Source organism: Hypanus sabinus, chromosome 16 (genome assembly GCF_030144855.1).
Source record: "Hypanus sabinus isolate sHypSab1 chromosome 16, sHypSab1.hap1, whole genome shotgun sequence".
Taxonomy (NCBI): domain Eukaryota; kingdom Metazoa; phylum Chordata; class Chondrichthyes; order Myliobatiformes; family Dasyatidae; genus Hypanus; species Hypanus sabinus.
Genome location: NC_082721.1, coordinates 15,012,025 through 15,036,748, shown reverse-complemented (window position 1 = coordinate 15,036,748; position 24,724 = coordinate 15,012,025). Strand labels below are relative to the sequence as shown.

At 37.9% G+C, this 24,724-nt stretch overlaps 1 protein-coding gene across 1 annotated transcript in view; it reads left to right on the top strand.

The window, feature by feature from the left end:
- The window catches only part of bsg (basigin), a 35,941-nt gene extending 28,965 nt beyond the window's left edge, over positions 1-6,976 (top strand). The window contains exons 7-9 of the mRNA XM_059992396.1: positions 2,668-2,692; positions 2,782-2,864; positions 5,160-6,976. Of these exons, the coding sequence (XP_059848379.1) occupies positions 2,668-2,692; positions 2,782-2,842 (86 nt within the window). The 3' untranslated portion in view covers positions 2,843-2,864; positions 5,160-6,976. The remainder of the gene's footprint in view (positions 1-2,667; positions 2,693-2,781; positions 2,865-5,159) is intronic.
- Positions 6,977-24,724: the final 17,748 nt, after the last annotated feature.

The window sequence follows — 24,724 nt, the reverse complement described above, 5'->3', positions numbered from 1 at the left end:
ATCCCTGAAGCACTAGGTGAAGTTCCAGTTGTGGCACCATTTTTTAAAAAAAAGTCATTTAGCTATTGTATTTGGGAATTCTTGCAACTTCAGTTCCCAGATCCATTGGCCCCTGGGAAACCAAGCACAGTTGAAACAAAGAGATAGCTTTGTTCTGGAGCCTGGTGCTAACCTTTCAAGCAGATACCTTTATGAATTCTTAGCCCACCCTTACCAATTTATCCCTCTTCTGTCTTGTTCAGGAAATGTAAAAGGTGGCAGCTAAGGTAAAGCTTGTGGTATCTAGTAAAAGTTCCATTCTTGCCATACTTTAAAATGGAGTAGAACTGAGTGTGAATCTTTTCTGTAACCTGCCTGTGTGATAACACCACCAGAAAGGGAATTCAAATCACCAGTGAGGGCTTGATTAAATTTTGTGCTGTGAAATAGTCAACAAATGAATTCCATTGTGCTATTATGACATTTATAAGATGACAAATAAGTTTCTTTCAAATTTGAGCAGCTTGTGCTAGAGTTACAGAAATATGCTGATCAACTTTTTTTTTCCTTGGGCTCATTGACAGCTTAGCTTATGTAGGTTGGTAGATACTGTTGAGCTTCATGCTACTAGAAAGACCAAATTCATTACCTGGTTGTTTGATTATAGATCGTGACTAGTTTAATTGTCATTTAGGTGTTAGTTAATTTTGTAGAGAATTGAAACTCTAAGGTTTCTGGTTAGTGTCCAGCATGCAGTTCAAGGTCATCTTTACTTAATTCAAGCAAAATGTTTTCTTTCCCATTTGCTGCTGGTTCATATCCTGCGGTAAGTGGATTAACATGCATGTTGGTCTTAAAAGGATATATTCCATTGGATGAGCCACCTAAAGTTCAGGTTCCTGCCTTCTTTACACAGTTGTGCTATTCATGTGTTTAGCATTAAGTTACTGTAAATCAAATAACTTGCTAGTTCAGCTGATTCTTTTCTGTTATTTCAGTGTGATGTTGTAAAGCCAACATGTGAATACCATCTCTTGGCTTTGAACAATAATTTTACAACATAAGGTGCACAATAAGGAAGTTAAAATTAGACCTGTCCTTGTAATGTTAGACACAAGGCTATGTTTAAATTCCACAACATACAAAACTAAAATCATCAGTGTATGACTACAGAATTTCCCATCTTTTAGCAAGTCACTATGCAATAAACATGGTAAATCTTTACACAAACCTAAACAGAATTTCATGGTAATTGCAGATCTAAATTCATTTTCAGAATTTGTCATTATTTTTAGTGCCATTTAGTTTATTTTTCTGCAGCGAATTAACAGTGGTACTACTGATTTCATGTGATATAAATAACTCCATTGGAATATAATTATACAAAGAATGTTGCTCAAAGATTTTTTTAAAAATTGAAGGTGGGAAGTTTGACAATTATGATTTTATCTCTTCAGTTTCCACTGTGGGCAGGAAATCTTAATGATTCTATCATGGAATGGTGTAACATGGAAGTTTTTGTAGCTGCTGATGCTATAGTAGAACTAACCATTTAATTTCTCTCTCTGGTTATTCCCAATATCTCTAAATAGAATTTAAATACCCATTTCCATCTGATTTACCCTTAAGTACCTGGTCAAGATTGACCAATAAGATAAGTTTCCCTAAATTAACATATCCATTGTCCAAACAGAATTTCTTTCAATTAAATTGTTAGTAGAATATTGTTTGATGAACATACCAGTCAGCATGTAAGAATCAGGTTTGAGCAGTTGTGCTTGTTTTTGATTTACAGTATTGAGAAGGAGAAGACAAATGAGATTAGCCTCAAGGCTCATCTGTGTGTACAATGTCTGTTTAAAACAGATTTTGATATATACAGAATTTCTTAGCAATATCTAATCTGGAATTTTCTTTTAAATTATTGTATTTAATTTGTTGTACTTTGAGCAAAAAAAGAGTAAATGAATATTGTAAAACCTTGAGCCTAAGTATATCTCATTTAAGGCAAACAATGCTAAACAGCTTGCCTTGTGTACCAAACAGCTGCTAAATCTGCAGCTTCTAGTATTGATTTGAGAAACAAGAAGTTGCTGCTTTTCTGCTTTCAGGCTTAACGTAAGTTTGAGAATTGCAGTGAAAGAGTAGTATGAATTCATGATTTTAGGGAATGAATCTCAACCAAGTAAGTGTTTTAAGGTCTGAAGAAAACTTCATGAACTGTATTTTGAGATAAAGATGATGCAGTCTTGTGTCAGAGGTCTGGTGTGGATCATTCACTGCAATTGGACAATGTGTTCTGCAAAATGTGGGGAGTCTTGGCAAAACAAGAGTTTCACATTGTATGACCGGATTGCAAAAATAGTTTAAGTGAGACTTTGATTGAATACTATTGGCACTTTTACGCCAATGTGTTCCATCTTTCAATATTAATAATTAATTTCTGTACTTCAACGCCAGAAGATTGCTGTGAAAAGCTCCCACTGAATTATCAAGGGGTTTCTTCTTTGCTTAAAGGATTCTAACTGCTTATGGAGCAACCTTTATTCGAGTTGACCTACATAAATGGTTTTTAAGAAGTTGAATCCCAGAATATGCAAATAGCAATAAATTCATTAAATATCTTAACATACTATTACTAAACCCTCTCCTTTTGTTGTGTTTGCATGTGAATTGGATGTTAAACAGATGATGAACAAGGATCTGCACCTTTGTAAGTTTACCCAACTTTCATATTTAAGATACTACTTTAAATTTAGTCATTGCTGACAAATGTTAACTAATTCCTAATTTCTTCGGCAGGAAAAGCAATTCAGCTACAAATCACAAGGATAAAAATATCAGGCAGCGAAATTCTAACTGATTTGATACCACCTCGATGACAGGTTGGTGTTTTTTTTTTATTTGAACAACTAAGTCCATACTTTATTTGAAATTTTCTTTTTTAAAAGTTCCAGTCTCATATCCTGATTTGCTAAACTTGCATGTTGATCGATCTCTCTTAAATGACACAGCAATATCAGTGTATTTTGGGAGGATATAATATTTCTTTCTAAGATCAAATGTCCAAAAAAAGTTTTAGTTCTGATTAAAATAAAGTTCGCAGTCAATGAGCTACTTTCCAAGTATGGGCACTAGCATAATGTAAACAAGATAGCAACTGATTTGTGCACAGTAACATCCCAAAGAAAGCAAAGTGATAATCAAATAAGTTGTTGTGATTTTGCTTCAGTTAGATGTTGAGTAAAAGAGTCCTTACTCTGTGTTCTAAGCCATCTGATCTGTTACATCCACAAATAGGCACCTGATAGTACAGAATTTCAGAGTGTCAGTCATTTTCAATAATATTTTTGACTACCAGTTTCAGGGTTCAAGTTTATTGTCATTCAGCCATACACATTTTTTACCACCAAGCAAAACAACGTTCCTCCAGCCCAAGTTACTGTCACAGAACATACAAGGTAGTAATACCACAAATGAATTAACAAATAATAAGATACATTTATGACACAGGTTTTAGAAAGTAAACAATATGATGCTATTCAATCTTCATAGATGATAAGACCTAAGTGGTGGCAGGGAGTTCAGTAGTTTTGTGGGCTGGTGGAAGATGCTATTTCCCATCCTAACATTCCTTGTCCGATGCTGTTTCCTCCTGCCTAATGGTAGAGGGTCAAAGAGATTGTTGGAAGAATGGGAGTGATCATCGACAATTGAGGCAAATCTGGCTTTCTCTAATGTAAGGAATACTATGAATTCAATCATTCCATTATTCTGAACTGAAAAGGCTTCAAATCAAGCCTTGATATGTGAATGAATACTGGCACAAAGGGGCACCTTTTCCCCTGTTGACTTCTCTTCCTTTACTTTCTCCTATTGTCTACTCTCCTCTCCTATTGGATTCCTCTTTTTCCAACCCTTGACCTTTCCCACCCTCCTGGCTACATCTATCACCTTCCAGCTAGCCTCCTTTGCTTCTCCCCACCTTCTCCCCTCTGGCATCTTCTCCCCACCCCAATCCTCACTCCTGAAGAAGGGTCTCAGCCCAAAATGTCAGCATGAAATTCATTTCCATAGATGATGCCTGACCTGCTGAGTTCCAGCATTTTGTGTGTGTTAGCCCTTATGTTAAGTTTCAGGTAGTCTAGGTGCATTTCATGAGGCATTGAAGTGGGAGGTCTTTGGATGTTCAAAAAGAAAGTAAAAATAAATGAGTATATGATTGACACATGCTAAAGCAAATTGATTACGGCAAGTTCGAAGGGAAGTTGATGAAGGAAATGAGCAACAGACACTGGAAAGAAAACAAATGGAAAATGGAAATCAGAAATACACTATAGACACTTGAATAAAAAGGGATTGTAGGCAGTGAAGTTGGGTATGATGTGAAAGGAATAATTGTGTTTGTGTTTTCTTAAAGAGTGACCATGATATGGTAATGAATATTTCAATGGCATTTGATGGATTTGGAAGGGGAGTGAGCAGTTTTACTAAATGGATTGACTATAATTAGGCAATGGATAATACAAAGAATGCGCACAGGAATTCCTATCAAAATTAGGAAAATTGGTTCATTTTTGGGCTATAAGTGATATTAGACATAGTGTTGTTGCGAAGAGGAGATGTATAACTGCCTGAAGCATCATCAGTCCCAAAATTTGGGAGCAGTTTGGAATTTAGCATAGACAAAATGATTGAATAAGCAAGAATAAAAATGAGAAAGAATTTGCAGCAAACAATAAAGCTGACTGTAAAACTTTATACAATGAAAGGAGATTAGTGACGAAAAATGTAGATTGCCCAGTATCAGAGTATTGGGAACAAAGAAATGGTGCATGATTTGAAAAGTAATGGTGGCTGATAGGAAGGTCATTATTAATTCTGCTCGTTGGTGTACCATATCTTCAGAATAGTGGCTCATTGAAAGGTTTTGATATTATTGGATCACTTTGGGTGCAAATTTAGGTGCTGTACACCAAATTGAAACTTCTGTGTTGGGAATTATTTGTAAATTGCATGACTTAATTTAAGTGACAGTCCATTGAGTTAAAATATGCAGAACACGTTTAATGGAAACTTGATTTCTTTGACATATTGTGTCATACTTTCCATTTACTCATTTATTTTTTTCGTTCTGATTGATGATCAAAATTAGTCAAGGTCACTTTTCTTCCCCTTAGAAAGAGACGGACACGACTTTAAGCTAGACTGCAAAATGGACAGGTTTTCAAGTTGGTGTAAAGAATGTCACCTTCAACGCGATTCAAATATTTGATCGATGCGTGGATCATTTGGATCTTCAGGAAAAGCTGTTTAACAATTTAACTGCTGGTGCCTTTTAACTACAGTGTAATGTCGCTGGCACCAGCAGTCAATTAAAGGAACAATGTAAAGTTCTAGGCCTATCTCACCTGTATAAACTGGACTAAAATGTTCTTGATAAAGATTTGCTTTTTCTTAACAATTGGATTGGAAACTCTGTTCTGTTAAACAGTAATATTTATTGTCCTACTTTATATAAATTATAGATTACCATAATTATTTTGGCTGGAATTTGTAAATACCCTTGTCACATATAGGTCAACAGTAAGGATGCTGTCTTGCTATTCTCATGTTTTTAATCCTGCATGTTAAAATTTTCAAATTGGCTTCTGATGTATGTAGTATGATGCTAGTGAATTTCTCTGATGTTGTCATGTTATTCCCTCTAATTGATGCATACCCAAAGAAGTGATAGTTTACAAAAGTATATTACTAAATTCAATGGTTGTGACAAATGGGCAAGGGGGTCTGTCTTCCTTTAGTTATTTGGATAGTATTCCAGTCTAACCCATTTATATTTCAATGGTTATCATGGAAACAGGCTAGGATTGCCCGCTGACTGATGGTTAGGCAGTACAATAGTTAAATCAAAGCAGTGATCTTTGTTCTGATTTATACTATGTAGGTGATGGGAGTCTACCCAGAAGCAGCAACTAATATGCTTCCATACCAATTTTATAGTTAGCCATATACGTCAGTTCAGTCAAACCAGTCGGGCAGTATTTTCAGGCCCTTGAAGGTAATTTGAGGGAAAAAAAATTGTGCATTTTCCATCAGAAAAATCTAGATTGCTGTCATCATAGGCTTAAGGAATCCGATTCCACCATGAGCTGGTCTGAATCCAGTAATTTTTGTTGGAGCCATCTATTTAGGATGAATGGCTCATTAGTTCTCTTTAAATGGGACTGAGACTCCAGACCTCCCCACACCTGTAAACCTTCACCAACCCACTCTGGATTTCATTTGAGAAATCATTCCAAATTCAATATTTGAAAATTTTGAGTGTACTTCAGTGATTTCCTAAAGCTCAATTATTGACCTCAAAAATATTTTTCAACTTTCCCTCTTTAGTATTACTGGTAAAATTGTGCATGATCTCTAGTCTTCAACACACATTATTTTCTTGCTTTGTAGGCTGCAATTCCTAGTTTTCTGTGTGAATATATTTATAGCACAGTGTGTTACTATTGTACTTTTAGTGCCATTGTTCATGGAACTTAGATTGCCAATATTTTTGCTGCCTATTTGTCCAGGAAAGAAAAGGCCCAAATAACTTGGTTACTTTTGTTGCTTGCAGTTTCTGCCTTTTTAATCTTTAAAATGAACAATCCTTGCTCACCAGAGTTTGAAATGTTGGCCCTAGTGACACTGCATGTTAATTTTACGCTCAGTGATTGTTATGGGAAAGCAGTACAATTATTGTCAATTTTGCTTTTGGTGAAATCCTCATGGCAATGTATCTGATTTGGAAATATGTAATTTTTGTATAGACTGAGGATAGTTTGCAGTATTTGGCCATCACTGTTAATTGTTATGCATTAATTCCTGCTGAATCTTAATTGCTAAATTATTCAAGATGAAATTAGATAATATTTTTAAATTCATGTTGCCACACTGCCTCAACAGTATGCAATATCTGTGTCTGAATTCACATTAAAATTTTTGATTTTATCAATTCCACCTGTAAATTTTGCATTTTTCCCCAAGTTCAGTTGCAGCTTTTTCTCAATTAGTAGTACTACTTTCTGATGAAATATTTCTGAAGTAATACTTGAGAATGCTTGTGTACACAGTGGCTTGTAAAAGTATTCAGCCCTCAATCCTTCACATAAATGAATGTTACAACCAGGGATTTTGATCAATTTAACTGAGAAATTTTACTTGTGAATCACATGCTCCTATTTTATCCCCAGTTGAGCCCCAAAAAAATGGAAAAACAAAAAATGTTAGCAGTTCAGAAGTATTGATTCCCTTTGCTCACTACTTAGTTAAGCCATCTCTCACAGCTGTTACAGCCAGTGGTCTTTTTGGACAAGTCTCTTGGCTTTGCACGCTGTGATGTAGTAAGATTTGCCCAATCCTCCTTGCAAATTTGCTCAAGCTGTGCCAGGTTAGTTGGGCAGCAGCAGACATAAATTTTCTTATTTTGAAACCACTCCATATTTGCTCTGGCAGTATGCTTCTGGTTGTTGTCCTAAAAGATGAAATTCTGCCTCAGTTTAAGCTTTCTGGCAGAGGCTGGCAGGTTTTTATCCAGGATCCCTCTGTTTTTAGCAGCATTCATCTTCCCGTCAATCCTGACCAGATTTCCAGTCCCTGCTGCTGAAATGCATCCCCATAGCATGGTTTTCTTTCTCCACCATACTTTGCAGTATGGATTGTGTTACTTGGCTGATGCACAGTATTAGATTTGTGCCACACGTACTGCTTAGTATTGTGGCCAAGAAGTACCACTTTATTCTTGTCTGACCACAAGACTTTCTTCCGCATCTTAACAGTATCTTCTAAGTGACACTTTGCAGTCTTTACGAATGAGGATTTTTTTTAAGCCAAGGTTTCTTCCTTGCAACTCTTCCATAAATACCCTTTTTGTACAAGGCCTTGGAGACTGTAGAGCCATGAACTTCATCTCCAGTTGCAGCCACTGACTTCTGCAGTTCACTCAGAGTGACTGTTAGCATCACTGTAGCCTCTTATAAGTACCATTCTTGTCTGGCGACTGGGCTTAGAGGGATGGCCTGACCTTAAGCAGTGTGGCTGTGGTTCCATATTTCCACTTTTTCATGATTAACTACACAGAGCTCCTTGATATGTTCAGTGCCTTTGCGATGATCTTGTACCCTTCCCCAGATTTGTGCTTCTCTATTATCATGTCCCTGACTTGTCTTGAATGCTCTTTTGCCTTCCCTTCGATTTGGTGTGTAGAAAATCTACCATGCTGTTGCTCGATACAGAGCGAGGAGGATTCAGGTAATCCTTAAATTTTCTATGCCAACAAATTGGGTGAGTTGGTTTGGTAGTACTGTATATTGTTCCTGAGGAAAGTTGGTATAGTAATTACAAAGGAGATGAATATGTTTTCAGCCTCAATTTTGGTTTTTAATCTTTAGTAAATTGTGTACAGGATTTGGAATTTTTGATTTGATACAGGTGTGCACAATATTTTGTAGATTAGCTCAAATTTTACTTCAATATATTTTAAATTTAGAAAATAAGACAGTAAAATGTGAAAATCTTTGTGGGGACTGAATACTGTATCAAGTTACTGTAAATCTCTGGACTTTCCTCTTCCTGCCATTTGAGTGAACCTCCCACTGGAGATGAAGGTGTAAATTTCCTTATCCATATAAGCAATGGAACATAATATGGTAACTGAGGTTGTTAATATTGATAGCTGAATTCGACATTTAATTGATGTGTGAAACCTGTTGAAAGGTTGAGAATGTGAAGGTTTGCTAAGGATTCGTGGGTTTGCTTACTGAATAAAACATTTGATTCTTGATGACTGGAAGAAATGTTTATCAGAAGCTAGCAACCTTGGATGATGGTATGCAACTATTGTGTATGGCTTTGTTTTCTCAGATTGTCAAAGGTTGATATAAAAGTACTGACGTCCAGAAATTGTAACCTGTATTGGCTAACTCGCAACATGTGCAAGTAACTTTCATACTCATGTGGCAGATTAACCCCTTTTCACCTTGACTTTCATTACATTCCTGTGATTGATTAAAATTGCTATAACATACTTTACTATTGCATAGGGTGAAATAAATGTGGAAAAGTTAACATCACTTAGATATTTTTTCATATTATTTCCTGCTTGTGTTATTGGACTAGAGTAGTTTGGATGGAAGTAAACTTCTGTGTGCAGTTTAATATTTGGCATTTCCTTTATTCATATTCTGTCAATAACCAGTTCATCCATTTAATAAACTTACTAAATATAGTACTAAATTCAGTCATAATCTGTGCTCATCATTGTATCATGCCCGCTCAAGATTGATACTTAAATATGTGATTCATAGTTTTGTGTTAACATTCAGATTGTAATTTCAATTTTATATAAAATACTAATTCAACTGTTCTGGGAAAAATATTGATGGACATCAACATTTTCTTTCCCCCTACAATTTTTAAATGATTTTATACTGTCTTTTGCTGTTTTATTTATTCTATTGTGTCCTTTTTCAAAGTTTCTCTTTATGCTTTAATCTGTTCTTCACCACCTTGCCCATTGCCTAATTTTAGGAGAGAGATCCAGGAGAGATTGAGTATAGATTTTTTTTTACACACACAATTCAGCAACTCAGGCAGCATCTATGGAAAGGAATAAATAGTTGATGTTTCAGGCTGAGGCCCTTCATCAGAATTGGGTCTCTGTTCGAAACTTTGGCTGTGCATTCCTTTCCATAGACACTGTATGACCTGCTGATTTCCTCCAGCATCTGCAGAATCTCTTGTTTGATTTTTGAATTAGTGGGTATGCTGAGAATTCTGGAGTCCATCAAGAGTACTTGATTCAATGAAGTAGAAGATACAACTTACTTCATGGCTGAAGAGTAGATGAAAGCATTATTAGATGTTGTACTACATGTGTTCAGTGCTGTTTTGATAATAGATATGGTGCAGAGATCAAATAACGCAGAGTTTAAATACCTTCTGAACCTTCTAGCTGAGGGAGTGACCAAGGCATCATATAATTAGGGCTATGCTAAAGTTGCATTTTAAAGCATCAAATTTATTATCATCTACATTGCATATATGCAAATTTAAGTGTAGGTAGTGTCTCATTAATAGACTCATTTGTGTTGTGATGGACCACTTTCTACAAGCTCAAAAAATTAACAGCACTTAGAGTGATGCCAAAAGCATTTCACATTAACATTAGTCAGTGTATTCACACAATGAGATTTAAAAATTGAGTCAGGCATCACTTCAAATATTTGGTGCCAGGCCTCCTATTTGTGTCGATGGAGACCAAGCAGGGTAAAACTAGTGAAATGTCATTAGTCACTTCGAGGGGAAATTTTTTGCAAAAGTTGCAAGTCATTTGAATTTGATCTTTGGACTTAAGCATAGGCCACTTATGTGATCATTCCACGTGCATCCACTAAAGCTGTAGTTCCAACCTGGTGTTGGGAAGACTGGGAACCTCCACTAAATGTTCACAGAATACAAATTCAATATGGTGGTAGTACTTTTGTGTGGAATGTAAAAGTTGAGAATTTCTTCAGTTTGGTAATTTGGTGAGGTTTTATGGAGCCTCTAACCCTTCTGATGTTTCATTTAGCTTCATTTAGGAAGTCAAGGTTGACTGGAGATGGACGGCAGACAGATTATATTTGAGTTGCAACGTGGAACTGATGTCAGTTAGAAATCCTCAACATTCTACACTTTGAGGAAGTTTAAATTGGAGACCTGAGTTGCAAATATTTTAATCTATTGTGTGCAGATTAACCCAAGAGACCATAAAACATTGGTCAGACTGGCCTAATTCTGCTCTGTCTAATCACCTCTGCCATTTCATCATGGCTGATCCTGGATCCCACTCAACCCTGTACACCTGCCTTCTCACCATATACTTTGATGTCCTAACCAATCAGGAATCTACCAACTTACACCTTAAATATGACCACAGACTTGACCTCTACCACAGTCGCTGGCAGAGCATTCCACAGATTCACTACTGTCTGGCTGAAAAAAAATCCCTCCTTACCTCTGTTCTAAAAGGTCGCCCCTCAATTTCCTTTCAACATTTGGTAGGTCTCAATGAGATACCCCAACATTCTTCTAAATTCCATTGTGTACAGGCCAAAGCTGCCAAATGTTCCTTAAATGTTAACCTCTTGATTCCCAGAATCATCCTTGTGCACCACTGGACTCTCTCCAATGACAACATATCCTTTCTGAGATATAGGGCCCAAAAATGTTGACAATACTCCGTGCGGCCTGACTAGTGGCTTATAATGCTGAGCCTTTATCTCCTTTTATATTCTATTCCCCTTGAAATAAATAAAAATGTTTCATTTGCCTTCTTTACCACAGACTCAAACTTATTAACCTTCTGGGAGTCTTGCATGAGGATTCCTTAGTTCCTCTGCACCTCTGATGTTTCAGCCTTCTCATTTTGATAATAGTCTGTACTATTTTTCCCTTTCATCAAAATGCATTATATCATACATTTCCCAACACTATTCCCTTCCATCTGCCACTTTTTTTGCCCATTCTTCCAATTTGTCCAAGTCCTTCTGCAATTGTATTGCTTCCTCAGCACTACCTAGCTCTCCACCTATCTTTGTATCATCTGCAAACTTTGCACAAAGCCATCAGTACCATTATCCAAATCATTGACAAACAATGTGAATAGTGGTCTCAATACTGATCCCTGAGGAACGCCACTAGCCAACCAGAAAAGGCCCCTTTTATTCCTACTCACTGCTTCCTGCCTGACAGCCATTCCTCTATCTATGCCAATATCTTTCCTGTAACACCATAGGATTTTATCTTGTTAAGCTGCCTCATGTAAGGCACTTTATCAAATGCCATCTAAAATCTAAGTAAATGACATCCACTGTCTTCCTTTGTCCACCCTGCTTTTACTCCCTCAAAGAACTTGAACAGATTTGTAAGATTTCCCTTTACAGAAACCATGTTGACTTTGACTGACTTTATCGTCAGTCTCCAAGCACCTCAACATCATCCTTAATAATAGACTCCAACATTTTCTCAACCATTGAGGTTGGGCTAACTGGTTTATAATTTCCTCTTTTGCCTTCCTCCGTTTCTAAAGAGTGGAGTGACATTTGCAATCTTCCAGTCCTCCAGGGCCATGCCAGAATCAAGTGATTCTTGAAAGATCATGACCAATGCACTCTTTAGTAATTTCTCTCGGACTCTGGGATGTAGTTCATCTGGTCCAGGTGAGTTATCCACCTTAAGACCTTTGATTTTACCTACCACTTTTTCCTTTGTAGTAGCAATGGTAGTCACTCCTGCTCCCTGACACTCATGGACCTCTGGCACATGATTAGTAGCTTCCACAGTGAAGACTAATGCAAAGTACCCAAAAAATTTGTCTGCCATTTCTTTGTCCCCCACTACTGCCTCACCAGCATCATCCAGTGGTCCAATATCAACTCTCAACTGAAAAAAAACGTCGTATCCTGCTTTATACTATTGGCTAGTTTGCCCTCATATTTCATTTTTTGCCACCTTACAGCTTTTTTAGTTGCTTTTTATTGGATTTTAAAAGCTTCCCAATCATCCAACTTCCTCCTTGTATTCCTTGGCTTTTATGCAGTCTTTCACTTTCCTTGTCAACCAAGGTTGCCTACCCTGCTATTTGAGAGCTACTTTCTGTGAGACTTGCATGCACTAATGTAAAAATATGTACAGTATATGTGTAATAATTTGATAGGTGCACAGTTAGCTTGGGAGTTGGAATGGTTGAGCTATTCTGCAGAACTGTCAAGTCGTAAGATAGGCCTCCTTGATATCATACTTTTTTATAGATGAGTACAATCAGTCTATGAATGTATGATGATCTTATATATATATATATATATATATATGTACAGCCATATTCAACCGTGACTTGCATGTTGTGTTTATAGGATTGCTGTTACGTTTATATTTGTTTTATATGCTGCTTGTGTTTTTTTATGCTGCATTGATCTGGAGTAACAATCATTTCATTATCCTTTACACTTTTTCTGATGAATGACCATCTTGAACCCAGAATCTTGAATAACATGCTAAACTCGTTGATTGTATTACTGACCATCCTTGCTCTGCTGCTCAAAATGGAGCATTGTTTGGAAGTAGTAATATATTGAGCAACAGAATGTGCTGTGGGTGGTGGTCAAGGGTATCTTAATGGTAATATCACTGCACATGCAGAAGTACACATTGATAGGTTGAGTCTGCATCAGGTAATGAATGAGCCAATGCAGACTGAATTGCCTCTAATCACCTTGTGCTGTGGATGCAAATGTGATCACAGTGCAATCCTTGGAAGAAAGTCCTGTCATCACTTGAATAACACACCATCATCTTGGTTGGCACTACCATCCTTGTAATTCACCCTGGATCTCATTTTTGAAATAATCTACCATGAGGGATCTTATTGAATGCCTTGAAGATGACTTCTACTGCCTTTCAAGCTCCTTTGTCACCTCAAAGAAAACTTGATCAAGTTTCAAAGAATATTTAAACACATCATGATTTTCGTCTTTCCTTTGTCAGTAAAGTCCAAGAATACAGCATGACTGAGACTTTAGTAGCAGAGTTTCTAGAATATTGGATGATGTCTCTTTTTTTAGATGAGACACAATTTTATAACTTTTATTGATCGGGGGAATAATAAATCATACTGTTCAACTTAAAGGGAGGCAAGAATTGAATTGTCTGGGAGGACATGAACTACACTTAAAGTGAGTTGGAGGGGAGCATGGGATCTGGGGCCCTAGCAATTTGGAAGAGAGCAGGTGAACAGGGTCCTGGCAAGTAGAAAGGCAATGCAATTAACAAGGCGAGCCAGCTACCAAATTATCCAAGTTTTACTGCAAGTCTTCCTAATAACTCAGAATGTAGTGTCTTGTTTTAGGAGTCTTAATGTTGTTGGGCATGAAGCAACATGTTGCTGCGTAACTAGAGCTCAATACTGAGGATGGTGGCCTGGGAGAGATACCTGTTCTGATAAATTTGGAAATATTTGCAGAGGTATTAACATAGCTGTGTCTGGAGATGCCTGCCTGAGACATATTCTGGTCTCAGCTGAGATCCTTCCCTTCTCTTTGCTACTGTCTTGTAAGTCAAATGCTCTGTGTTGGATCTGGTGTCTTGATCTTCAAGTAGTCCCAGGGCGTTGCTAGTCTGATACATTGAAAGCAGTATGGAATTTTATTGATGTCTGTCTTTGGATATGGAAGTTTGTCTCATTGGCCTCACTCTGAATCTATATTGTTTGGAGGACAACGTGATGTCATGGGGACAAGGTGGTACATTACGTTGAAGATTTTGAATGTAGGTCTAACCACTTGCTACAGTGAAGGCATCATCGGTGGGTTGGAGGTTGGCATCTGAGTATCTTCTGAATCTGAAGTACTGGCATTTGGACCATAATAAAGAGCAGGAGCTCTCTATATCCTGACTGATTACATTGTGGCTTGGTATGGCAATTTCAATCCACTGGGACACATGCTACAGAGAGTGGCTGACACAAATTGGTACATCATGGGGGCAGTCCTCTCCACCATTGATACCATCTACAGGAGGATCTGTCTCAAAAAAGCAGCATCTGTCATAAAGGATTCCTATCATCTGGGTCATGCCCTCTTCTCACTGAAGATGTCAGGTAGGAAATGCAAAAGGCAGAAGTCCTACATCACCTGGTTTGTAAACAGTTATTTTTCTGCAGCAATCAGGTTGTCATTAATTCTGCAGCAGTAACAGACACTACAGAGCACATCTTGCATGATCATGGTATTATCTCTGATTCGTTTTTTGTTTTGAAGTCATTTTTCACTGTTGCGGCTAATTTATATTTTGTGTTGACTGTACCTATTGTACCAGTCTTTAACTCTACTTGCACACATGACAATAAATTGAGCAATATACAGAAGAAAGAACAGTTATAACCAGTAAATCAGATTGAAGCTCTCTTGTTCTTCCACAACTTGTCATGAATAATGGTGGGCAATTAACTAACAGGATTCAAGTACACTTATTAAGGTATGTATACAATATACAGCACTGAAATTTGTTTTCCCCACAGTCAGGAAACAGAACCATAAGACCAACCAGTTCAAAGGAAAATATCAACCCCTCCCCCATGTGTAAAAAAAAATGCAAATGGCAACAAAAAAGCATAAAATCAAAAGGCATATTTCAGTATTGTTTAGCTTAGTATTCATTTTCTGCAAGCTGCCCCAATTCAAAAATTTGCCCAAAAGTAGTAACAAAAAAGAGGGACCAGAACTAGAACATATCATAAACCTGGGAGTCCAAATCTGCATTGATTAAACCTTGGTACGGAAACCTTGCTGACGGCATCAGGGGTTGGGGGAGAGATCTCTCCGAAGACCTTACCTCCAGAGCAGCGAGCAGGAGACCGCCACACAGACACTTCCAGCAGCAGCGAGTAAGAGGCTGAAATACAGTGCTGAACACTTGTTTGCCCTCCGCACCTTGCCTTGATGATTTCAGCGCTTTGATCGGCAAGAGATGATCAGGATAATCCCAATAACCGTTCCATCTTCAGCAAAGGTGAGTCCTGGCATTTGTTTTTTGCTAGGTTAAAGTGAGCCATGTTAAAAGGTGCCAAATTAACAATCCAATTAAGTGTCCTCTAAAATTCAGTTTTCTCCTGCCAGAAGCCAGAATTAAGTCAATACTTACACTTCATGTGATATTATGAAATACCTCTGACAGCATCAAATGCTGCAAAGGCTGTGAGATGAGACAATATTTTGCCTGCAGTATAGAAATTGTGCACTCTAGAAAATGGCTCTGCCTCTACTCAAGCTTTTCCACTACAGTTACTGCATTGGCATCTACCCAATAATATAAAGTTGCCTAGGTATGCCATATTCATCAGAAACTTGGTAATTCAATCTGGTCAATTTCTGTCAAATCAGCATACTCTAAATCATCCGCAAATGCAATGGAATATGTCGTTCAAAAGTACTGTCTAGCGGCAATTACCAAATTCATTCACCTGCTCACTGATGCCTCATTTGGATTTCATGAAGAACTCACTGTTCCAGGTCTTGTCCAAACTTGGATCAAAAAAACAAATTCAAAGGGGCCACGAGGTTCCAAAACATTTTAAGAGGAATTGTGATAGATAGCTTGCTGCTTTCGTGCTGAAGACTGGTGCTGTTTTAATGCAGCTATCTTTTAATTTCAAAACTGATTACTGCTTGTGTGTTACATGTAAAGCTTTTTAAAGCCTGTTTCTTTCTGTATATTTATACTAATTTTACTAAAACACTGTATACCCCTTAATTATTGGATAATACAGTATACTAATTTCTAACAGGCTGATAAATGATCTTCATGCCACAGAAGTACAGAACATTAGCCATGACCAACAAGGTACAATGTAATTGCTTAAGTAATTGACATTCAGTTGCTGTTTACAAGTTTCCCATCATTTAACATCTTAGGAGTCAATGTTGACTAATATCTCAAATGGACCAGCACTGAATAAGTACCATGGATACAAGAACAGTCTGAAGGCTGGTGTATTCTGTTGTGAGTGACTGACCTGCTGATGGTATGCCCTCTCCATTACTTACAAAGCACAAGTCAGGATTGTGATGGAATATTTTATATTATTATTATATTTTATATGCAAGCCAACATCACTCAAAAAGCACAACACCACCTATGACAAAGCTGCCCATTCAAATGGCACCGTTCGTCTTCCTAAGATTCATATTCCCCACCAATTCATTCCAAATACATTGCAATTACCTGCCTAGACTACCCTGAGATCACATCCTAAATCCATGACCTCTACTATCCAGATGGACTTGGTCTTCAGGCTCTTCCCTAAATAGCACAACTTGTTAATTTGAAAATACTACTTTTTCTGCAGTGATGCTGAGTCTAAATCCTGGAAGTCCTTCCTCAGCAGCACTGTAAAAAGAAGTGCCTTCATCTGAAGAAATACATTACCTCAAGAAAATTGATTGGGGATGAGCCATAAATGCTAGCCTTCATTCAATTGTAAAATTATTGAAAAAATGATATCACCATAAAAACAAAATATAAGCTTTCATTTAAATACCCTCCTGCTTCAGAAATAAATGAAATAAAAAGACAACTGCATTTAAAAACATGCCTAGGCCCTCTCATATCTTAATGTTATAGATGGGTTGGAAAGTTAATAGGGTGGGCCAAACATTTCTATAGGGATCCTGGTTGTCCAAATTCTGGCTTTGCCTATAGAGGATCAAACTCAGAATATTCAAAGAGAGTTTCTGCATGCAACCTTTGAAGCTCCTCAGTTCTTTTGAAAAGAGCTATTGAGGATAAAAGGCTAGTATTCACTCTTTGTGTGAAAGGAACCTTCCTGTAGTAGGGTAAAAGAGGTCATTTGTAAAGCCATTGCGCAAATTGGATTTAGATCTGACTACTTCCTATTTACACTGATCCAACATTTCATTACATTCTTAGCTTTTAATTATAATAAATTCAATTGCCAGCGTTTTTTGTTAAATAATCTGGCAGTAATTAGGGTTTAGAAGCCTATTCACACGCACATACATGAAAGCTGTCTTGAATGATACTGCCCTCTTGTGGCTTTTTACTGTAAGAAATCAGTCCTGTAAGGATAATTAGTAGACACAGTTAAGCTACTTATTCCTCTTTTTCACTAATTTTATATTGCTTATGTTTAAAATTACTATTTTTAAAATTCTAGACCATGATGTTTCATGTTCTACAACACAGCACAAAACAAATGAGAATTGATTATTTCATGAATGCTGAGGATCCCCATCAATTTCACTAGAGTTCACAATCATCTCATCATTTATTGTACAAATGATTGCTATTTAGCAATTCAGCACGGTAACATGCCCTTCTGGCCCAATGAACACACAATGTCCCAATTAACATTTAACTCCCTATATCTTTGAATGTGGAAGGAAACTTGTGCCAAAATGGGGAAAACATACAAACTCCTTATAGACAGTGGTGGAGCTGACAATCACTGCACCACCAGACTGATGGTACTGTACTAGCATTGCGCTAACTGCCATACTACTGTGTCACCCTCTTTTTTTCATCATCCTTTACAAATGTGGCTACCTTTTACAAAGACATTGTAGACTCTCTACAAATAAAATCGGGTGCTAATTGCATAAAATGGAAAAACAAGTTTTTCTGTCTCTGCTCATGTATAGAAAAAGGAATGCTTGAAACTCTATTCTAGACAAAATGATCACTCAAAGCAACCCAAAATGCTAGAGGAACTCAGCAGGTCAGAAAGCAGCCGTAGGAATGAACAGGCAGTCAACATTTTGGGGTGAGACCTCGCTTCAGAATTGAGAAGGGGAAGATGCCAAATAAAAAGGTGGGTGGGGGGGAGATAGAAGGAAGCTAGCTGGAGGATGATGGGTAATAGACAATAATAGAAGATCAGTCATTCTAGTGGAAGAGATAAGGAAAGGTTATATGTTTATTTTTCTAAAGCTTGTCAGTTACAGATAGCTGGTGGCATTACTCAGGTGTTGAGATTTCATTAATGTTAGAGGACAGGAGAACTGTAGTCTGAAAACAAGTTAGTAGTTAGGGTAGATTTATTTCAAAATTAAGGAGTTTCAGAGTCCATCCTCTCTTGGCTAGTGAATGAAATAGAATTCAGGGAGAATCCAACATTGGAGAAAAGCACATTGCAATAAGTAAAACGGTTATTTAGAGGGCAGCACTATAGTGTAGTGGCTCACAGTGCCAGACTGTAACATCGGGTTTTGATTCCTACTGCCGTCTGTAAGGAGCTTGAGCATCCCACTGGTGCTGTGGTCTCCTTCCACATTCCATGGTGTGGGAATGTGACGATACTGATGGGCATAATCCTCGCTGATTTGATTTAATGCAAACCATACAATTCACTTGTGTTTTGATGTACATGTGATAAAGCTTATCTTTAAAATCTTTAATTTTCATTAGTAATTACTAAGCATACCCCTTGCTCACAATACCTGGCAATGATTTCTAGATATTCGAGGAATCAAGGTAGAGATGGGCCAGGAAAGTAGTTTTGAGGTAAAAGATCAGGTTTAATGTTGAATGGCAGAGCAGGCTTTAGAGGCCTAATGGCAGTTAAGCTGTTAAATAGCATTTCTACAGTTAATGATTTTATTTGGGTGAATATTGAATAATATGTAAAAATAGGTGACTAATCATCTATCTTGATGTTTAATGATATTATTAGCCCGGACGTCACCATATATTACCCAGAGATTCATATTCTTGTGGGCATTCATGTAGACATAAAGACAGTAGAATCAATGAAAGATGACACAAATATGGATGAATAACTATTCAAAAGATTGCTAATTGTGCAAATACAAGAAGAAAAATGTATTAAAAACTAACATGTAATATTGAGAACATGAGTTGCAGGGACCTTGAAAGTGAGTCCAAAGGTTGTAGAATCACTTCAGAGTTAAGGTGAGTGACATAATTCTCTCTGATTCAAGAGCTGATGGTTGAATGATAATAACTATTTCAAAACCTGATGGTGTGGGACATAAGGCTCCTCTACCTTCCTCCCAGTGACAGCAGCAAGAAGAGAGCATGGACTGAATGCTACAGCATCTTTGCCAAATTGAATTTGTGATGTAATCACTAAAATGTGCAGTTTATGCTGTGGAAAATTATCAGGAAATGGCATTGTTCTCAATAAAATGGTTGCTTTTCAATTTTCTTTCACAGAGGTTAATGAAACAGCCTTCTGCTGAATCCTAAAGAAGCACAGTGCTGCTTTTCTTCCTATCCATGCATACTGTATTTGAACAAGGGCTCATGTCTTCATATCTAAAATCTAAATGAGAAATTGAAAACTTATGCAACTTAAAACCTATGTACTTTGATGGGATCTTTCATGTATTGTTGTGTAAGTCCTTTGAGAATCACAGTTTGTCCCTCAACTTGTCTTGCATTTACTATGTTTAGCTGACAATGAGTACAAAGATGTGCATAACAGATTTTAGTAGCGGATTTCCTGCTTCCAGATGACTCCAATTTGTGTCACTGGAAAAATACTCGCAAGTCACTCCAGCTTCTATTTCTGGACACATTTTTCCTCAACGATTACAGCTAAAAAATGTTGCCTAAAAAGCCAATCCTGATTCGTAATTCTAAACATACTCTGTGGTCATAATCGAGTAATTAATCCTGGAGGCAGATTACAATGTGCTGTATAATATGTTCATAACTGCTGCCTGCAGGTAAATTTCTACAAGCAGTGATGGTGATTTACAAGAGCTGTATAGGAAACTGGAATGGGTGTAGCCATGAGATTTCTCCACCATTCTATGTCAGAACAACAGAATTGGGGGCTGGAGTAGGCTTTCTGGACATTTGACTTGCGTTGTCCCTTATTATTTTCCACGGCTGATGTTCCAACTCAATGCAACTAACTGCATATCTCTTGATTCCCCTAATGTGCAGAAATCTTATTGACATAAAATGCTGGACAAATTCAGCAGGTCAGGCAGCATCTACAGAGGGGAATAAACAGTCAACATTTTAAGCCGAGACCCTTCATCAGTACTGCTTGGTGTAATCTTGGTTTACACTGAATGTGGGTCCCAAGGGAATTCCAAAGGTTCACTACCTTTTAAGTGAAGAAATTTCTCCTTGCTTCAGCCCCTAGTCCTTGACTCCTCAGCTAGACGAAACATTCACCCTACACCGAGCCTGTGTAGCCCTTTTTGTTTTTGTAATATCTTATTTTTAATACTAAAGAATACAGTCCCATTCTCCTCAATTTCTTCTCATACAACAAGTCTACCATCCCTTGAACCATTTGAATGGCTTGAAGTATTTCCTTGATGGCTAATACATCCTTTCTTGGTTAAGAGAACCTAAACTGTGGATTATTAACAGATGCAGTATTAAGAAGGCCATATGCAACTGCAAGAAGAGGTTCTTATTCTTGCAGTCAAGCCTTATAATTAAAAAAAAGGCTGATGCCCACAAATCCTTTTTTTTTTCCCCCCAATTGTGTATGTTGGTCTTCAGTGATTTTTGTATAAACACATCTAGCTCCCTTTGAACATCAATACTACAAACATGAGAAGATGCTGGACATCCAAAGCAGCGCGCACAAAATGCTGGAGGAATTATGGTCAGGCTATAGAAAAGAGTAAACGGTCAATATTTTAGGCTAGGACCCTTCTTCAGGGCTAAGAAGGGGGGCATGAGATGCCTGAATTAGAAGGTGGGAGAGGGGAAAGTGAGAGGTGAAGCCAGGGGGGTGGGAATCAATACAAATTCTTAAGTACACAAGGTGGATGACGTTACACTTTTTTCTGCATTACTTTCCATCTGCTAAATACTCACCCACTCGCTCAGGTTATCTGTAATACCTTGAAATATTTTCACATCCTCCATTTACTTTTTTTAAATCAGCAGCAAACTTGGAAACATGTAATCTGGTCTGCTCAGCCAAATAGTTGATATAGTTTATGACTAAGAAACTGTGTTATACCTCTTGTCCCAGCCTGCCAATCTGAGAGTGTTTATTTTCACTCCTCCTGTCTGACAACTTTGTCAGTGTTCAAGCTCATCAACCACTCTAGTACTGTTTTTTAGTCATTCTTAGTCTTTCCATTCCTTGTTCCTGCTAGACATTTGCTAATATAATTAATATTTAACGTATCTTCTATGAAGGCAGGCATGGTATATATTTTTTTAAATTCCTCTGCCATAAGTTCTCCCAGTTTATCTGTGAGGCCCATGTTTTTCACCTGCTTCAGAATCCTGACTGCTTTCTCCACCAGCTTGTCCCATCTCTGGTTGTCCTCAGTGGTAGGAGTAGAAGGGGGAACAACACAACAAACTACAACTCAGTGGTGCAGACCTGATAGTGAAGGAAGATGATGGGATTGAGGTAGACAGGAGAGACTTGGTCGAGGGTCATCTGCACTGCCAATAACAAGATCTGGAATATTCATGTCCCACTAAAAGAAACTACCAGACAATTTCTGTGTCTGAGTGAAAGAAGCAACTAATCTATTACACATTTCATTTTGTCCATCCACTTTCACATCCTGGGTGCCGACTGTTATTGTTTCCAACTCACTGCCAGGTTTGTCAAATCCATGAATCAATTTCAGACATCAGTCATAACATTAATTAAAAATATTTGCATATGTAATAGACCATAGGTGCAGGAGTAGGCCATTCGGCCCTTTGAGCCAGCACCACCATTCAATGTGATAATGGCTGATCATCCACAATCAGTATCCTGTTCCTGCCTTCTCCCCATATCCCTCGACTCCGCTATCTTTAAGAGCTCTAATTCTTTCTTGAAAGCATCCAGAGAATTGGCCTCCACTGCCTTCTGAGGCAGAGATTCTATAGATCCACAACTCTCTGTGTGAAAAAGTAATGCCCTGGTTCACATGGTTCTTATTTGTTTTTCTCTCTGTTAGCCTTTTCTGTTCTCTGTGTAAGCTGCTTGTTTGGTTACTGTTGGAGATGAGAAATGGAAGAAATGCGTGCCATCCAATGGGGAGGGACACTAAGATTGGGCGGGGTTTTTGAGGGGTGGGAAGAGAGAAGACACCAGAAAGAAGAGGTTGGAGGAGTTAACCGGGAGAAGGGCCATGATTCGATGAAGCCCGGGGAGATCGAAGGAGAATCGGCAAAGGGGAAACTGATCTCCAACTTGTACACGTTAGACTGTTACATTTAAAATTGGCACTTCTCTTTTTTTTGCCTTTTCTTTACTATTTAGTCAAATTAAGAATTATAAAGCTAAATCGTTTAATTATATGTGGTGTACTGTCTGTTATTTCATGGTACTGATTTGTAATGGTAACAAATCACACAGCATCCACACAAATGGGGATTTGGGAGGGGCTTGCACTTCAATCTCTCATGTTTGGCGGTGCTAGAGGGTGTCTTCCCTAGACTTACACAGCCGATGGAACCAGAGCGTTACACATATACACTATGAAGTTTTTACGTGAATGATGTCTGCCTTCCTGGTCATTCCTTCTCTCTCTCTTCCTTTTGGATGAGGAAATGGAGGAATGGGTTAGTAAATTTGTTGATGACACAAAGTTTGGGGGTGTTTTGGATATTGTGGAGGTATCAGTGGGATGTTGATGGGATGCAAAACTGGGCTGAGAAGTGGCAGATGAAGTTCAACCCAAATAACTGTGAGGTGGTTAATTTTGGTAGGTCAAATATGATGGCAGAATGAAGTATTAATGGTAACATTCTTGGTAGTGTGGAGGATCAGAGGGATCTTGGGGTCCAAGTCCATAAGACACTCAAAGCTGTTGCATAGGTTGACTGAGTGGGAAGAAGGTGTACAATGCATTGACCTTCATCAACTATGGGATTGAGTTCAAGAACCAAGAGGTAATGTTACAGCTATGCAGGACCCTGGTCAGACCCCACTTGGAGTACTGTGCTCAGTTCTGGTTACCTCTCTACACGAAGGATGTGGAAACTAGGAAGGGTGCAAAGGAGATTTATAAGGATGTTACCTGGATTGGGGAGCATGCCTTGCGAGAATAGGTTGAGTGTATAAGACGATTAGAGGCATTGATGGTCAGAGGCTTTTTCCCAAGGCTGAAATGGCTGTCACAAGAAGGCACAGTTTTAAGGTGCTTGGAAGTAGGTACAAAGGGGATGTCAGGGGCAAGTATTTTACGTAGAAAATGGTGAGTGTGTGGAATGGGCTGCTGGCGACTGTGGTGGAGGCAGATACAATAGGGTATTTTAAGAGACTCTGGATGAGTACATGGAGCTTAGAAAAATAGGCTATGGGTATCCCTAGGTACTTTCTAAAGTAAGTACATATTTGGCACAGCATCGTGGGCTGAAGGGCCTGTATTGTGCTGTAGGGTTTCTATGTAAGAAGTTGCGGGAACTTGAAAGCTCAGATAACCAGTGTTCTTTGCTATTAGACTCTGAACATCCACCTTTTTCCAATTCCGTTCGCTTTACCCTGAAGTTTATCTTTCAGTTATTCTGTCATTGTCAGTTTAACATTTTTTGCACTCCAATCTTTGTGTCATTCTGTTTTGCACTTTTGTAGTTATTTGTGAGAAAAGAATTCAGTTGCAGCTTGGTATACAGGACAAACAAATCTGAAATATAAAGAGCTAATTTTGGGGATAGGATTCAGAGAATGTTAACATCCTTATCCTTCATTAGCTGTTGTCCATAGGCAGACCTGAACAGGTACCAATCCTTCAGCTGTTTTTAACCATTCAGTTGGACTGTGATCAATCTACACCTTTGCTAGCCCATAAACCTTACAACTGTTAACACTTTGGCCTGACAAAAACAAACATCAATCTGAGTTCTGAAATGTTAAGCGATGGGAGAAAGTGCTGGATGTGCAATGCACCTTCTGTCAAGGAATACAAAAGGTCATGCTGTTGTGCTAGAAAGTTGAGGTTGACAATAAGCCTCTCAAGCTCTGGAAAGTGAATATCTATCACAATAATGGCCATGAAACTACCTGATTATTATAAAGATCAAAGTGGATCACTACTGTTGTCTTTTAAAGGAGGAAATCTGTCTTTAATCTCAATATGTGGCTTAGCATTTAAGTGGCTTAGCAAACAATCCTGTTCAGAGGCAATTGTGGATAAACATTGAAAGTTTAAAAAAAAACACTCATCTTAAACACTTAATACTTGTCCTTGAAACAGGGGTTCCC